Below are 17,606 nucleotides of genomic sequence, written 5' to 3' on the forward strand. Positions count from 1 at the left end.
TGCTTTTATTCTTGCGATCCACCTCTCGTTTGTCCTCAAATGTATTGTAGCGATGATCGTGAGGGCCGGTCACTAATCCGAACATAAGGCACAATGCATCATGGGAGTTTACTGGGTTGTGCTGTTGGCACAGGGGCCTTGCCAGTGGCTGCCAAGCTTTGGAGAAATCCCCTTTTTTGCAGACAGGGCAGTAGACCCACAACTTGTCCCCTGGCATGAAGGCCCGTCCTCTGCATAAAGTGACACAAGCTCGATTCCAGTGTGGTTCTTCTCCTTGAGCTCGCTACAGTATTTATGTTTTACTGTGGGCTTCCTTCTTCATCTCTTGGGAGTTTTTTTTTTTTTCTCTTTCAAATAAAGCTGAGCCGTGTATCAACACTTACTGGGGTGAGCTGCACAATATCTACTGGCTCACTTCCTCTTGCACTGCTTATTGTTTCCTATTTCCCCTCGTCATTCAAAAGACGTGGATTTAAACCATATCTCTGGAACGTCCAGACTGTTTACGGACTAAGTCTTTATCGGGGTGTGGGACGGGAAACAACACGCACCATTCGGACACCTCCTTCAACTTTTGCTGCATGTTGTTCGATTACAGTTGGAAACCTGATCAAAAGTAATGCTGCAATGACCATTTTTGAAGTGGAGCTACTTGTCTGCACAAGTAGGACTTTGTGCCTGTGTGTGCGTGTGTGTGTGTGTGCGTGCCCATCGTAAAAATCACACCTCGGTGGCATTCTCCACTTTATCATCAAGATGACCGGCAGTAAAATCCACTCACCCCTGTAGCGCTGGTGCTCCCAGATGTGAACTTGACACAGGACTTCCCTACCACCAACTCCTGGAAGTCATTATCATTGGCCTTTACCCTCAGAGGAAACCAGAGGAAAAGAAGAAGTGGCACAGAATCCAGTATATTTCTCTTGTGATTAACTTCTGTGTCCGTGTGCTGGTCAGGTCCTCCCAAGAGGTCGTAAACTAACGTGGCAGGTTGAGAGATTTACTGTAAAGGCAAGAGGAAAAAAAACAGTTGTGACAAAAAAAAGCAGGGTTGTTTACAGTAAAGCTCTTTTCTTTTGACCTGACATTTATACCTTCTCCAGCCTCTCGTCATTAGGAATTACAATCTCACACGCAACAGTCACTCGAGGCTCTGGGAGATGTAGTTTGCGAGAGGACATTTCATTTGGGAGTTTTTGAGATGCACACACTCCGCAGCCAAAGGTGTGTGTGGCCCAGTGTGAGTGTGTGCTGCTGGCATGCTGACCCACCAAAGCATGTGGAGTGGATTTGATTTGATGAGATGAGATGGCAGTATTTAAACTTGTTTGAGGACTTAGGAGGATTGAGAGAGAGAGGAATAAGAAAAAGAGAAGATAACAAGAAAAGGGAGTTAGTGGAAAGTTGCATGTTTGTGCAGGGATGATCTGTTATGTATTTTTGTAATGACCTTTGCCTTGTCTGCTTTTGTGTGTGTGTGTGTGTGTGTGTATTACTTATTTACAGGAATAAAACAGTCAGACACAAATCATACCTTAATATCCTGCCTGCACTCATTACATCACTGCACCCATTAACTTAGAAAAAACAGTAAAGCATAATGTACTGTGTGTGTGTGTGTGTGTGTGTGTGTGTGTGTGTGTGTGTCTCAGCTGTATTACTCACTCCAGTCTTTTTGTCCCTGTTTGTTTGTTTGTGAATTAATTTGTTGATTTTCCACCATGATTACACAAACTAGGTGGAGACTAGTTGGATCTCTGTGAAATTTGTCATATTGGTAACGGATTAAGGTCAGAATCCTTTATCATTTTTGATTATGTTTTTTTTTAAATTATTTAGGTGGTTCTCCTGTAGCGCTCTATTTTGATGAGAGTTGGTCTGACAGCCCAACAGTATAAAGAAGTTCATTTATCCTATTGCTAGTTGTTTCCTCCTCTCCTCCTCTGGTCGACTTTGCCATCAGACCCCTGTGAGATGACAGCGGAACTGTCAACACAGTGCTGAATGATGCTGAATTACTTTATGTTTAAACATAAACATGGAGGTAAATATGTAGAGAAAAGGCGTACCGGTAGGTGTTCCTGGTGACGTGGCAAAGTAAAGGCGACCCAAAGTGAGGGTGAGACCAGTTGGACCGCAGGGAATGCTGATAAAACCAGTGCTGCTCGACTTCCACTGATTAAAACCGCATTTATGCTCATTGCATTTTGGAAAACCCACAAAAACAAACCAATGAAAGTGCAGCTCAGCCCCTCCACCTTCACGTCACTCTTTTTTTACTGTAGCTCGTCCTCTTTGACCCAAGGCAGCATTTTTTTTCTTTTCCCTGAGGTGAGCAATGATTGTGCGTCAGCAGTCGTCATACATGTGTGTTCAGTAGATAGCCCTGTTGACTTTGTACATGTGTGTGAATGTGTGCATTTCTACAGGACCCTGTGGTGACGTCATTATTTAGGAATGGCCCCCAGTTCAAACCAGATTTGTGTGCTTTACTGGTTTTTGTCTTAACTATTATTACCAGCAGTTTAGCAACATCCTGCGCTTCATTCATGTCCTATGATTTGACTGAGACGATGAAGTTAAGGCACAAAAAAAACTACATTGGAAAATTCTGTCTCGCTGCAGAGAAAATAAAGATTAAAAAAATTGTAATGTAGCAGAGTGGAAAATTCTGAATTGTGTGTTTTTTTTTTAATGAGAGTTGCATTTCTTTTTATATAAACCATCTAATCACCAGACGTGCAGCTGATGGATGTCCAGACATAAAAATATATATCTGCGTAAAATTCCAAATGCGACATTGCTTTTGCCTTTACCACAGTTTTTTGTGCTAATATTTTGCTGAGAGCTTCCAGTGGTTTTGGATATTCAAGTTTCATCTCTAATCTTCACGAGTTAGGCAGAAGTTCAGCAGCAGCGAGCTCAATGTCTGGAGTTATTTCCACTGGACAGTGGGAGCAAAGGAATGGAATGAGGTTCATTCTTTCATTTTAAAGAAATGAGAAGATTCAGCAGAGAAATGTTTGAGATCAGATTAAGTGGTGGGACAGACAGACACGCAGAGCTCAACGTGATCCTGTGACTTCTGCAGGGACCTCTTCTGCCCTCTGGTGGTCGAGCAGATGCGTCGCCTCGTTGCCATGTTGCTGCAGAAACCAGTTCAACTGCTGTCACTTATTTATGACTAGTGAGTACAGCTTCAGATGAATAGAACTCTGTGTGTGTGTGTGTGTGTGCACCACAAGTTTTCCCATGGTTTTTCAGACATTTCGAATTTGTATCTTAAAAATAAGTTTAGGTGGCGGAGTGGTTGCCTCACAGCAAGAAGGTACCGGGTTTGAATCCCATGTGTGAGGAGTCTGTATGTTCTCCCTGTGTCTGTGTGGGTTCTCTCCCGGTTCTCCGGTTTAGGGGAGTTGGCTGCTCCGTATGAGTGCGTGCGTCAGCAGCAGGTTATCAGAAATTCCACGAGCAGTTTGACAAAACTAAATACCCTATCAGTTAAATAATGTTAAAAAAAAGATCCTCCTCCGCCCACGACTACTACTGAAGTGAAGTGGTGGAATAAAGAGAAAGCTGAGAAGAAGTTCCAGCGCTGGTTCCCATACATTCGCTTCTTTTCACCATGTTTTATGCCAACGTGTGTTGTTTTTCTCATTAAACAAAAAGGTTCAGTAACAGTGCAGCTCCATTTATTGCTGAATTCCTCCACCTTGCATCCTTCTGTTGTGCTCCTCCACCCTCACACCTCCGCTGACTCTCCACAAGGTCTTTTATTCTCACATGTAGCTTTTCCTCTTCGCCCCGAGTCAGCAGTTCACTTCTACTTTTCCTCACCCATGATTTTGTGTGTGTGTGTGTATGTGTGTTTGTACTTATGTGACTTGGTGACCCTGTGATGACTGGATTAGGAAGGGCCATAGCTAAATGCACTTTTATGGGCTTTAGGTGAATTTCGAGTGAAGTTTTAAGAGTGTGGTGTTGACTCTGTTGACATGAGAACGATGAATGATCTGGTTTGTGCTCCTGTCAGAGTCCGAATGTGTACTGACAGAATTTATTCTACTTTCCTTCCCTCGTTTTAAGCATGGAAAAAAAGGCTTGGTTGGCTTTATACGACTAAAGGTCCTGGTTCTGTGTTTGCTGGCCTTTACCAAGACACTGTGGAATTAGGAGTGGACAAACGGATTTGTTCTAGCTCTGGATCTAGATCCAGAAGAAACCGCCGTTACTGAAAGTGTGCTTTTTGGGAATAACTTCAAAAGTAAACTAAACATCAAACTAAGGAATAAACCCACATCTCTGCAGGGAGACAGTGCGATGTATTTATCACCTGCACCACAATGCTGCAAGTATACCTCTCTGCCCCCCTTTTCATAGACTCCCCTCTTCGTTTTACAGCCTTGCTTTATTCTGAAGTGTTGAAAGCAAACTCCATAGCTGAGGAAATGTTAACAAAAAGGGAAAACACAATGTCAGTGATAAGAACGCCAGACCTGCACTTATAATGCCCTGTGGAAACAACCGAACAAAGTCTGCTGGCGTGCTGCGACACCAAGCAGCAACAGAACCCCCCCCCCCCCCCCCCCCCAAGGACTCTCATAGAACAAGAAAGCCCTCAGAGAACCTGTACCCCCATCAACGCCTCAGCTTCTAACACCATTATCTGTCATTAACAGTCTCCGGGCTACGACCCAGGTCTGGATCCGATGGGGCACAGTGGTGGAACATCGGCAGGCATACATAGCTGGGTGTTTATCACATTGACAAAATGATTTTAGGTTTAGCTCAAAAGAGAAAACAATTCCGATCACATTGTAGATGCAAATCTTTTGAAAACCTTACCCTCCAAAGTTTGGATTAAATTCTGTGCTTTCTTTTGTGATACTCCTTTTAGCTTGGAAGCAAAAACCACCATAGTCATACCTGTCAAATAATAAGTTGATTCTGCTCTGAATGCTCTGAAAGCAAAATATTTAGAAATAACTATTGGCAAAACAATGTTTATTAAGTAGAACTGAATCACTTTTTGTTATGTAACACTGTCATCACTTGTCTCATTATCTCCGAGCTGCATTCACACAACAAAGCTCACAAAAGTATCAGGAACTTTTGTATAAAAAATAAAATGTGAAATTCATGCAAAAAAATATTTATGGTATGTCAGAGATATAATACTGATATAAAAATTACATTTTAAAAATGTAAGATCTTGAAAATGATGTTTTGAAATGTGTTTAGCTTTGAGAGCCAAAGGTCAACTTGTAAAGACCCAAGTGTCTTATCTAATTTCTCAAACTAAAAAGCAAAGGTTAATACCAATAAATAACAAGAAGAAGAAAGGACACCAGCCAGAGCCGGCTCATTTTTAGGCTGGACGCCTGACCTCTTTCCTGTGGGTCCTGGCAGCCTTTTGCATTATTACTTGGCCCTAGATTATTCGGGTTTCCCTCGAAATGGACCGGGAAGCAACCGGTTCCCAGAACTTCACAGGCAAGGATCAGATGTTTGGTTTCCTCTCGGATGCTCCTGATGCCACACGTCCCAGGTTCACTCCTGACCGTGACAAACGTGAAGGGCTGGCGGCTGATGCACAGGTTCTCCTTGTATGTCTTCCCCCCTTTGTTTGTGCACACCTCCTTCACCCTGTCCATGTCTTTTGAATGTAGGAAAGACTGAGTGGGTCTGCTGCACCCAGTGTTAGTCCTGATGTACTTCTCCCATTCGTTCTGGTCGAGGGAATCGGGGGTGCCTGGGGGGATGTGACGTTTGAGGAAGGTCTGGAAGCCGTTGTTCCATTTGGAGCGCTGGCAGGGAGCATCGTTTTTAGCGAACGTTTGATGACCCAGCAAGAGACAGACGGCGAGAGTGGCAAAAGCCCTGAGAGCAGCCATTACGCAGCAGCCCTGGAGTGAAACAAAGACTTAGAAGAAGAAATTCTACACTTGGAAACAATCCTGGTTACCAAAATATGTTACCTGGGATCTGATAGAATAAATAGTATGTGCACAGGAACCGAGGCTGATAGAGCCACTGCTGTGTGGGTGTGTGAAGTATTTTTTTTTTCTTTTTTTTTTAGACATGAAACCGGCAGAGTATGTGGATCTCTGCTGCTTTATGAGGAAACCTTGTTTTCCTACCTTGTTCAAGCAGCAGAGGATGCCTCTGGAAACTGTAGATGACCTCAAGAAAATGAGGAATCTTCTCTTCTGTCCTGCAGTTGCCGTTCCACGTTTCACTTCCTGTGCATGTAGGAGTGGTCTGAGCTGTGTGTGTGTGTGTGTGTTGGTGAAATCCGTCCACATGGTTGTGCTTTAGAGCAGCATGGTGAGACCAGATCTGATCACAGCTATAAATACCTTTTAAAGGGGGGGGGGGGGTATTTTTGCATGGTTACAGGGTGAGATTTCCTTCAGCGCCACTGTTTGCATGTCTTCTTATAACCTCCTATGTTTTGCATGAGTTCATGAATGTAGGAATCCATTAGAAGCATCCCACCTCGCAATGTAAAGAAATAAATCATTATTTTTTCCAGATCCATGCAGAAAATTCATGGTATCCATTCCAGTCTCGGACCCATGACCCTACCAAGTTTCATGGAAATATTTTCAGTGTTTTTTGAGTGATTAAATAACAAAACAGACAATAAAGGTTGTTCAGTAATCATTCTTATGACTGGAGTATGTCCCACAAGCTATGTGCTTTAGCTTCATGTAAATTCAAGTATTGTGCCTGGTGAAAATGAACATTTGGAATTTTCATGACATTTTTTTATTTTCTCGGTTCTTGGTTTCAGTTGTTTTTGCGCAGTTTCAAGGAAAATATTATATAAAGACAAAAATTTTCAGTTATATATTGATAGTCATAGATGATACACGCAAACATTTTTGAGAATAAGGTGAGGATTTTTCTCATTTATTGTAATCCAGATAGTCACAAACATGACGGAGACAAATTCAGTTAGACAATAAAGATATATGGCACCAAACATCTTTTTATATATATATACATATATCATGAACAAATATACAAACATAAAAATGTACAATTAAACATGCTAAACTGAGTTCATAGCCTTGTAATAATGGACACCCCTGTCCATGTGATAATGCTAAGGGAGATACAAATCATTGTACATTGGATATGGATTCAGTGCAGTGGCTTTGCTTGTCAAGGCAGAATGCTCAAGATGTAATAGCATTGTGAAACAAAAACAATGAACATATTTTACATAGTATTTACATGCACCAATAATGCTTACCGAGCATTGCAGAGGTAAAGCGATGGCACCAAGCCTGCAAAGGTGGCACTTGAACCAAAACCAAATAAAAAAAAACTGATTCCAAGACAGCCAACGTCACTGAATTTGGGTGGAAATAAAAATAGTTTCATGCTGGGCTCAGTGGGTGATTTGTCCTGTGCCCAGTTTACTGTGTTAAATATGTTTCCTGTTGTTTCTTGTAAGCCCTGTGAGCCCTGAAGCGGCTCATGCCGTCAGCTAAGGCTCCGTTTGTGGAGGCAGTGAGGGTTCTTCTTTTTTTTCTCCTTCAGAAGTCATGCTCAAATCCACCTCTTGCTTTTTATGTGGCTCGTCCATCCTGAAACATCAGAATGAAAAGCAGTCACTCCCAGGGGATTATCATACTGTTACATCCAACAAGCACGCTGTCAGTGTATTTTCTATATCATCCAGCAGAGGCCCTTATTTGTTAAAGAAGGCAAGGCATGGTTTTTCAAATGTGTGGGGTTTGAGTATGGAATAAAGGAAAGGAAGACGAGTTAACATGTATCAATTGAAGGTTCCTGTATCCATCAAAAGTACAGCCTCTTTCTTCAGCAGAAATTTTCTGTATGGTTTGAGCTGCTTTGCCGACACATTATTCATGTTTCAGCTACAATAAATGTCAAGAGCTACACTGCATGTGCATTTCATCATCAGCTAGCTGTAAAAATAGCAATAGTTTATAACAATAACAGGATTTTTTTTATATATAATTGTTTGCATATATGCAGAAGAGGACTGTAGGAATTCCCTCAAATATTACCATGTAAATATATGTAAAATGCTATTTCCATTGCAATCTTTTATATTTTGTTTTAGGTATTAATAGACTAGGAGGAGTGTTAAAGTAAAGTCACTGTGAGTGAAGCAAAGAGATGTGATCAGGAATCTAACTCATAGACGTCAAAGTCAAGATGTTGAACGGTGACCTTGGCATTGGAGCAGGCCGGGTACTGGGTAGGACGTCCCAACTTGAGGTAGAGCTGTCGCAGATCAAAAGACACAATCACATGACCAAAAACACAAGGTATTTCACGTTAGATAGAGGGATTCGAAGAGTCATTTTAAAGTGATTGCACACGGCTGATTTGCATTGTGGTAGCTAATGGTTCCCAAAGTAGGATTTAGATTCCCCTTGAATGCTATTTGAAAAGCATCCTGGGTGCACCAGGAAAAATGAGGAACGTCACAATTTCACTGCAATCACAGATAATGATTTAACATAGAAAGGTTACAGGGATCAAAAGCATCGTTTGTGAAACAAAGGAGATGACTCTTTTGAGATGATGACATTTAGTACTTTCTATGGGAACTTTGGGAACCCCAGCTCAAAATAGTGGAAGGGTTAAATCACTGGCTGGTGAGACATAGGTGCAAACCCACTACATATTATCAATAATCAGTAGGAATTATGACAACAATGTTATCGCAGGGGATTTCAAATAATCTGATTATCCTTAGCGCTGATCTTAGAGGTGAATTTTTATGGTGAAACCTCACAAAGATGATGCATACCAGCAGCCGAAGAAAATGCACCACCCAGAAAATGTAATATTAACGTGCATTATATTGATAAAAAATGGAGAAGCCAAGTTACTACTTCAAGAACTGACTGTTACTGTGAAAAGTGAATGTTTTCTGTCCTTGATTAAACCTGTTTAACAAGCTGGTGACGAGAAGACTGGGCCTGGTGATTTCGCAAAGCTGCAAAGCGATTTGGGATTTTGTAGGTCAAGAGTTCCCAAAGTGTGTGTGTATGTGGGGGGGGGGGTCCCGAACGGTCAGGTCAGGAAGTGGCTTTCAGAAAGTTTAAAAATGTCTAGAACTTGTGTGTTTTACTCAAAACTGTTACAAAATATAAGAAGTAGTTAAATGTAATCTAAATCCATGCCAATAAAAAAAAAAAACATGCGAAACCCTAAAAAGGACAAGTGATGCATTTTCATTGACATGACTGCAGCCAGGGCGTGGCCTCACGTAACCTGCAGTCTGACTGGAGGCACGAAAAGGCTCTTCAAATTGCATTTATATTCAAATAACTTGGCATTCAGTCTCAGTTTTCCTCAATAATTCTCAAGATCAGCGCTTAAGGTTACCTGTCAAACACAAGAGGAAGAGCAAATCATAAAACAGCACTGTCAGTGATAGTTCTTTTCTCCTTGTCAGTACTACGATCAGGTAAAGCACCTGTTTACTGCAACAGTTTCACGGCGGAGGAGAGTAAAAAACCTGCCAAGAAACGGGAGATGGAGAATGAGAAGAGACACCGGCGCAGCGACGACTCCGCACAGGTTCTGCAGGTCACCCAGTTAAACCAGAACAACCACCAGACTGGTGGCCATGGCCTGCTGGTAGACAGACCACTGGCACGGACAAGAGCAACCCCCTTACCGAATCGTCTTGACAACGAAGCGAACGATGACTGCCAGACCGACACAGCCACACATCACTCCTATTACTATCGCTGTGACTTCACCTGCAGAGGAGAAACACACAAACCGTCCTGACAAGGACAAACCTCCGAAAGCACAGCGACTCAGCAGCCGGGCTGGATCTCCGTTTGTTTGTTTGTTTGTTTGTTTGCATGTAGGAAACGGATGTCTTACCAGAAGAGAGCTCCTTCCCCGATTCTACAACAAATAAAAGAATTAATTGATACAGACGTCGCCGTAGATCATGTCTGTCTTTGGTTCTCACTCACTGATCTGTTGCTTTAGCTTCAGCTGTTTGAAACTGCCCAGCCCCCCTCTGACAGCCCTGCGGAGGTCAGAGGTCATGGGGCTTCCAGTTCAGTTGCTCCCTACAATGAGCACCTCACACAAATTCTTTCTCCTTTGTCTTTGTCTGCCACTTTGACTCCCTCTTTTCGCTTCTCCGTGTCTCTTCCTCTCCCTGTGTTGCAGTTAAACTCACGCGATAACAATGGAGTCACTGTTTCACTGATTCACAATCAATCCCTTTTTCTAATCATCTTACGACCAAACGCTGCTCCCTCATGCTTTTCCACCACTTCCCCCTGTATTTCCGTTTCTCCCATTATTCTCTCCACTCTTTCACTCAGACAAAGTCTCCGGTACTCTTTCATATTCCCACATTTCTCTCGGCGTTCCAATATTCATTAACTCTGTATGGGTTGTGATGATTGGTAGCTTTGTTCTTCGTGGCTAGGCTACACGCTGCCTTGTTATTGTGGTTTGCATTATGAGCAGCATGCTGGCATCACAATGCGACCTTTTTAGGCGTTACATTTCTGCAGTCCTAAAGGAATTTCCCAGTCACATATGCATCAATGGAAAATGTACTCTTGCTGAAACAAACAGATAATAAGCTGACTGAACTCGATGATATTTAGAATTATTTCAACGTATATTAAATTGGTTTATTAAGGTAATGTTAATTTATTTGTATTTATTTTTAGCTTTGTCCTATTAAGTGCACATTGTGCATTGTCACGGCTTTCCTTCTGGTCGCGGGTATTTAGGATAGCATTTATTAAAAAAAATTAATTTACAATTTATCAGGAAATTTATCCAAATAATTTAAACAATCATTATAAAGTCCTAAAACAAATAGCAAAATATTATCATTACAATGACCAACTGCGGAATTATAACCTTGTTTTATATTTTTCATTCATAAAAGTGTTAGTAATCTAATGATATGCTGAATAAATGTAAAATATTTTGCAAAGGATACTTATATACTTAAAGTGCAATTTCCTCTTCCCTTACACTTACATACTTTTAGAGACAACAAACATCTTATCTTTTATGTCATCAAGATATAATCTTATATACATTTTAAAACCTTATAATATTAGAACCATGCAAAACACGTATGTATACAATAATTATTGAAATTTATAATTAGATAAAACATTTAGATCGATTCCAAATGCTGCGTCCTAGATGGAGGCGTTCTCTCGTTTATAATGATGAATGATCTCTTTTTACGTGCTCCGTCTGACACACCTGCAGTGAAGGATGTGAAGATGACCCTGTGGTTGAGCGGCTGTGTTTCCCGGTAGTTGTCCTGCAGCAGCATCCTGTCGGCCTCCGCGGCTTTACTGGAGTAAAGGATCGTCTCCATCTTCAGCAGCTGCAGTGGGCAGGTGAGGAGGAGAGGGAAGGAAAGAAACTTAGAGCGCTGAAGCACCAATCTTAAAGTAAAACGCAATAAACAACAGTAATAATAGTCAGATTAAAGTTCATTAGCAACAAATATGGTGGAAGATACTGAATGATTTGATTCCATTAAAAAATGCTGAGTCATGTCAAATGAATTACTTTATTTCTGGCACACAAACAATGCTTAAATATCAGTTATTATTTATTATTTAATTAGCGAGTGCTGAATTATAAATATTGAGTTAATACATTCTATATTTCATCATATATATATATATATATATAATGTTTGCATTTTCTGGTCTATGATTGTAGAACCATGCTGTATTAGATAGGAGATGCAGATTTATACAATGTTCTCTACATCAATAAGATCTTTGTTAGCCGAGTGTCATTGTCTGAGCTTTACCTGAGCCTTTGAGATTCGAACCCTCTCGTGGAAAAGAGTCCAGATCACACTCTGGTAGCAGGGTGGCGTTGTTAGGGAGCCGTTGTAGCGATAGTAGCGTCCCAGATCCTCAGGGAGCAGGGACTGGACGTCAAAGGCCGGGATGGACACCCTCTGATCTGTAAAAAGGAAAAAGGTCTATAAGAGTACACAATGCACACTTCCATCAGTATTTTAATGTAGTAGTGTGTTTCTTTTCACACTGTGCTATTCTTTCTGTGTCTGAAGAGCGTGGAGAATCCATAGAAAACCTAAAAAGTACTAGGAAGTGAGAGAAGCAGCAGAAAACATTGTTTAATTCAGAAGAAAACAGACTTGCTTCTGAGAATTTAAAGGAGTTTTATGCCAAGCAGCATATTGTGTTTTTATGAATATTAAGCAGGCTCACCAGCGTGTCTGACGCGGCTCAGGTAGTGAAGGATGTTGTTGAATGCCACGTTGGTCTCCTCACCTGTCTGGGAAAGCAAAACTTTGTCTTAAATATGCTGGAAATGTTCAAACTCTTCCAAGAATGAACTTCTTATTCTTCTGTTTTCATGTTACTGTTGTATATTGCTCTATTACCACAATGAGAATTCCTAAAACGGCCAGGCCATTCCTCTGGGTCATGGCTGTGGACATGTTGGGGTAGAGTTCAGAGTTGTAGTGCACCACATGCAGCTGGAAAGAAGAGCAACACAGGAAATCCTGATTTCACATCATTGCAGCAGAAAGAGAGGATGAGCTTGAGTCAAAGATAATTTTCCTTCTGGCAATATGAGGCTCAATAAAGAGCATTGAGGAGCCTGATTAAAGAGAACTACTACTACCCGTTTTCTTTCTTTCTTTTGGCAACACCGTTTCCTCTCCTTCCAAAGTCTGAGCGTATAATTGATAATAACCCTTCTCTTCTGTCTCTGTGTCTTTCTCAGTGACTATGGGATGTGATCTTGGTGTGTTTAGTGTTTCCATCCGTATCACAATAACAGATTTGTGTATGTGAAAGAAAGACAGAATGAAGCAAAAAGGGAGTTTTAATTCATTCAGTTATAATTCATAGAATTCAGAGGCCAATTTATTCATAATAGGGGAAATCTGTGGCGTCAGCTGATATATATATATATATCAGTCTACACACCTCTCTTGATCCTATGGAAGGGAATAACGCATGAAGGAACAACACCTTCATTGTTGACGCTCACATCCGAATTTTCAGGTCCCGATTTTTATGAGCTACAACCGACATCATTAGCTTAAATTGTATGTGCACACATTTATCATGGTTGGCGTTTCAGTCAACACAAAATATTGTACCAAACCTGTGAGAAGACTAAGTATTTGCTGCGCAATCAGAGTCAGTCAGAATTACATGACTGCATGTCAGTTATGAACTCTGAAGGATAACCTCTGCTGGTGCAACATTAAAGGCAAAGACGACAAAATATGTCAAGAAAAGCCATAATATTGCAATGAGTTTAATTTTGCAATGGTCAAGTATGCACATACTGATTATAAGAGACACACAAGTAAAATAGTAGGAGAGGATTTAGATAGTCAAGGACTAAACTTTAATGGTAAGATGTCAAATTTAACAAGGTTATAAGGCCATTCCATGTAGCAAAGAATCACAGATTGTATAGTCACTTTATAGATAAAATATCAAAACAGCTATAAATGCTACAAATGTAAAGTCATGACTCCATAAAATCATAAACATCATCAAATTAAATCAGACCACATGAAAGAATAATTCATAACTTTTAGGAGGTTGGGTATGGATGTAAGAAATGAAGGTTCACGCCTTCCCTTTATTTAAAGGGAAGGCGTAAAAACAATTTCTATCATTTTAATTGACCCGATACACAAGTTCTGACTCATCTTTAAAGTGATTTATCGCGCTCTCATCATTTTAATGTGAGCCGTATTCAAACATACCTCTGCATCTGCACTCAGTCCGTTGGTGGTGTGTTCGCTGCCCCCGTGACTCGGACCGCCGCTACCCCAGTGGAGGTGCATTTGCACAGCTGTAAAAAACCACGGCAGCCCCGAGAGTCCCATCCATTCTGGTAGCATGATGACCGCTAAAAGACGAAAGAACAAAATAAGAAACAACAACTTCTAGAAAAGCACAGACCTCCGCCAAGCAGCTCATTCCCCTCCTAATTGGATTTACGCCGTCGACACGGTGATCTGGATCATCATCAGAAGGTTCTAAATTGTTCTTGGTGTCTTTATACACCAACCATGCAAAGTAAAAGTGAATCAGAGTTTATTTTTAACAGATTTTTGAATCCATAAATGGAGTTTTTAATGTTATAATTTTGTATTTTTTCCTGACCTCATTCTGGATCAGATCCAGAAGACATTTTTACATAATAGTGCGTATCGAACCCCTTTATGACAACTGAGGATAAGCAGACCAACCGTGAGGCTGCTTGGATACCTGGATCGAACAGCTGGATGTCATACCTGTGTGTCCATTATTAAACAGAGTGAAGGGCTGGTAGCCGTGCTGATCGTAGCCCAGGGGGGTCAGAGGGGTCAGACTGGGGTCGTATTTAGTCTGGGTGGTTACAACATCAACAGGCGACTGAGAAGTGCCACCGCAGTCAGGGAAATACTGCGACCACTCAGATTGACCCACCAAGCCTTTAACAGGAGAAAAGACAAAAGCAATGATGTCATCCGATCACACAGCAAGCTGGGTCCCAGTCATTCAGTGATTATACAAGCGTTCTTCTCTTTGTAGTCGCACTCGCATGGTAGTGAATTTATTGAATGTATAATGCATAAAAATATAGAGCTCAATTCATGAAGCAAGGCATACATTTTGATGTTCAGCAATGATGATGATAGGAAACAAACGCCTCGTAAACACGACATAGGCCTGAGTGGCTGCACTGAATCAACGCTGCTCTGAATCACGAGCACATGTGTATCATGGAACTCAAAAGAGACTTGCACGGACATGCTATGAGCATGAGAAGACGATCCGGACGCTTGACTGAATAACTGTACCGATCACAATACAGTCAAAACAAAACGTCTCCTCAGATTGGGGTTATTGCGTTCGTAACTTTACCATCATTATTAAATTATAGAACTAGATTATGAAGTCAACAATATATTAAAGGCTGTGTAGTTTAACAAATAAGAAAATCTGGTCACTAATTAATACAGAATTCTCAACGGGGAACAAATACAAGCCTATTTTTTTAATATACAATTGATTTGATCTTGCATTAAGTAATATAACATGATCTGATCTGACATTGAATGATGATGAAATTAGAAACAAACATTTAAAAAAGCATTGTCCGTTATTCGTGGTTGTAAGTTTCCCTTCATGTGAGTTGATTAATTTATTTTCAACATATAAACACAATTTGTTCTTGTGTCTTTTATTTTAGAATTTTATTTCACAGACATTGCAAATGAGCGCAATGATTGTAGGACATTTTGAGAGTCAAAATTGAACATATATATTTATATGGCAGGAAAAAATATATATATTATTAAAACGTTTAATCAAACTATTAATCACAACGTTAAATGGTTCTCATATATATATATTTAGAATCATGTTAAAATTACTACTAAATTGCAATGTACTATTCAATTTTGAGTCCTGAGTGAAAAATTATGCATTTTGATATAATTAAGATCTAATTAGTAATACTACTTACTTAACACTATCAAAAGTATTTAGAAATAAATCCTTAAATAATATAACTTATTCTTTAATTTAAAAGGTCTGCATAAATGATCCTCACACAACTACATTGGTGAAGCAAAATATACTCCATAGTTTAATTATTTTCAATTTAAACACACTTGAATATATTTAAGAATGTAATAATAATTAAAAATATTTTTTAATAATATTTTAGAATGTAATTATGGCAGAAGCGGGAGATTGGGGCCCTGGTTCCCCGACTGCATAACAAAAGAAAGTAAGAAAGGGAGTGACAGTGTGAGTCACCGAGTCTGAATTTCAATTACAAGGAAAGGAATGCTTTAGAAATCAAAGACGTGTTTTTCACACAAAAACGTGTGAGTAGTGTGGAAGAAAAGTGTCCACTCATCAAATGTTTTGCAAATAAGCATGCATGATGATCTAAAAAAAAAACATAAAAGGTAAAACAGAATAAATATGAATATTGCAAAACATTTGTAAACCCTGGGTCATCAGGCATTCTTGCCCTCTAACCCCCATTTCTCTTCAGACACCTAACACAAGATGGCCTCTAAACATTACCAATAATACTCATCAAAAGCAGTTTCCACAGGCCTCATCTTACACTTCCAATCTCTCCTCTGCCCCCTACCCCTCTCTTCTGTCCACAACAGAACCCTGCACTGCAACCCAACTTCAAAAACGAGTCTCGCGGCCCCCACCATTGGTCGACATTGGGGTCTCCATGGAAACCTGAGGTCGAAAATTCTGACCCTCTGCGCCTGCCTTCCTTCTCTCTAGCATGCTAGCACTGTCCCGAATGCAGCCAGGAACAAAGGCAAAAGCACAGAGGCCCACATGATGGTTCAGAGCGTGGGGAGGACATGATGGGATGTGGGACAAACCTTCTCTCGACTACGGAACTCGATCATCTCTGATCGCTCCTGGAAAGTGTAGCGGCCACATCGTTATCTAAAATGGATTATGTATAGATACCAGTTTGCTCCAGGCACAGGCTCAACAGTTTACTGTGTTTAGTGTATACAGTAGTAGAGTAAGTGGTCTGTGCCCCCCCCCCCCCCCCCATTCATTCCAACAATGTAATTGTCCACAGCATAGGCAGCTAGTGTGCATCCACAACACAATAAACACATAGGTTATTGTGCACTGCAACAATAAGGGCACAATTCGCTATGCTTTTGCTTCATGCCGTCCCATCTCCCTCTTTCTTTCCGACACCCCCGTCCTCATGCACCTGCCCCCCCCCCCCCCCCCCCAGCCTGCCACTCTATCAGTCTATTTCTTTACTCCTTTATCATCCCAGCGTGACTGCTGTGCTAATGCCAGCTTGTTGAACTGTAACTAATACAGGCAGAGGGGGACGTGGAGATAAACAGAAGGAGAAGGCTTGATGTATGAGGAGTGTAAGCGTAGCCCTCAGCCTGCTTTTGATACTTTTCATACTCATTGATAATTGTGGAGTTTTAGAAACAAATTTAACAACAACAAAAATGCTACAAATAGTGTATGAGAGTAGAGTTGGAAAAGTATCCAAATCCAAAATGTATAAGTAGATTATCTTACATGAAAATATAATGTTGCTTTGATTGAATATAACATTGAAATTTAACCAAATGTCTCCACTTACCACCAATTAAATACAGATTTACTTTCAGGGTTTTATTCATTGTCTATGAAGCTTTTAATAGTCCCCATATTTCATTCTAAACTATAGCTGATATAGATACATGTTCATATTATCATCCACCCTCTTTAATTGTTGTTTAATTCCTCCTTGTCTACCACACTTTTAAACCATTTATACATGAGATAAAAGTGAACTTACCCGTGTATGTCCAGGAAATTTCAGCTGGAAAAAGAATAAATAAAAAAAAGATAAAAGTCCAAAAAACTCCTCAAATTGTTATTTTTGTTTTCCAGTGTTTCTCAATAATAACACTCATGTTGAATCAAAGCAAAGCTCTCACGATTAGTTTTGTTAAAAAAAAAGTTAGATACCTTACCAGCAGCTGGGGCAACTGTCCACTGAAAGCACAGAAGTATTAGAAGGATGCAAAGAGCCAAAACGTCCAT

General features: G+C 40.4%; 1 protein-coding gene across 1 annotated transcript; it reads right to left on the bottom strand.

Annotated features, from left to right (window-relative positions):
- Positions 1-7,498: 7,498 nt before the first annotated feature.
- ca14 (carbonic anhydrase XIV) lies at positions 7,499-17,606 on the bottom strand. Its single transcript, XM_068760475.1, has 13 exons — positions 17,537-17,606; positions 17,359-17,382; positions 14,306-14,485; positions 13,772-13,917; positions 12,422-12,517; positions 12,246-12,312; positions 11,819-11,976; positions 11,254-11,380; positions 9,889-9,912; positions 9,674-9,800; positions 9,470-9,511; positions 8,212-8,265; positions 7,499-7,598 (listed from the first exon to the last, which is right to left on the bottom strand). Exons 1-13 carry the CDS (start codon positions 17,604-17,606, stop codon positions 7,499-7,501), a joined length of 1,215 nt encoding a protein of 404 aa, XP_068616576.1.

This window comes from Brachionichthys hirsutus, chromosome 3, assembly GCF_040956055.1.
Source record: "Brachionichthys hirsutus isolate HB-005 chromosome 3, CSIRO-AGI_Bhir_v1, whole genome shotgun sequence".
NCBI classification, from domain to species: Eukaryota; Metazoa; Chordata; class Actinopteri; order Lophiiformes; family Brachionichthyidae; genus Brachionichthys; species Brachionichthys hirsutus.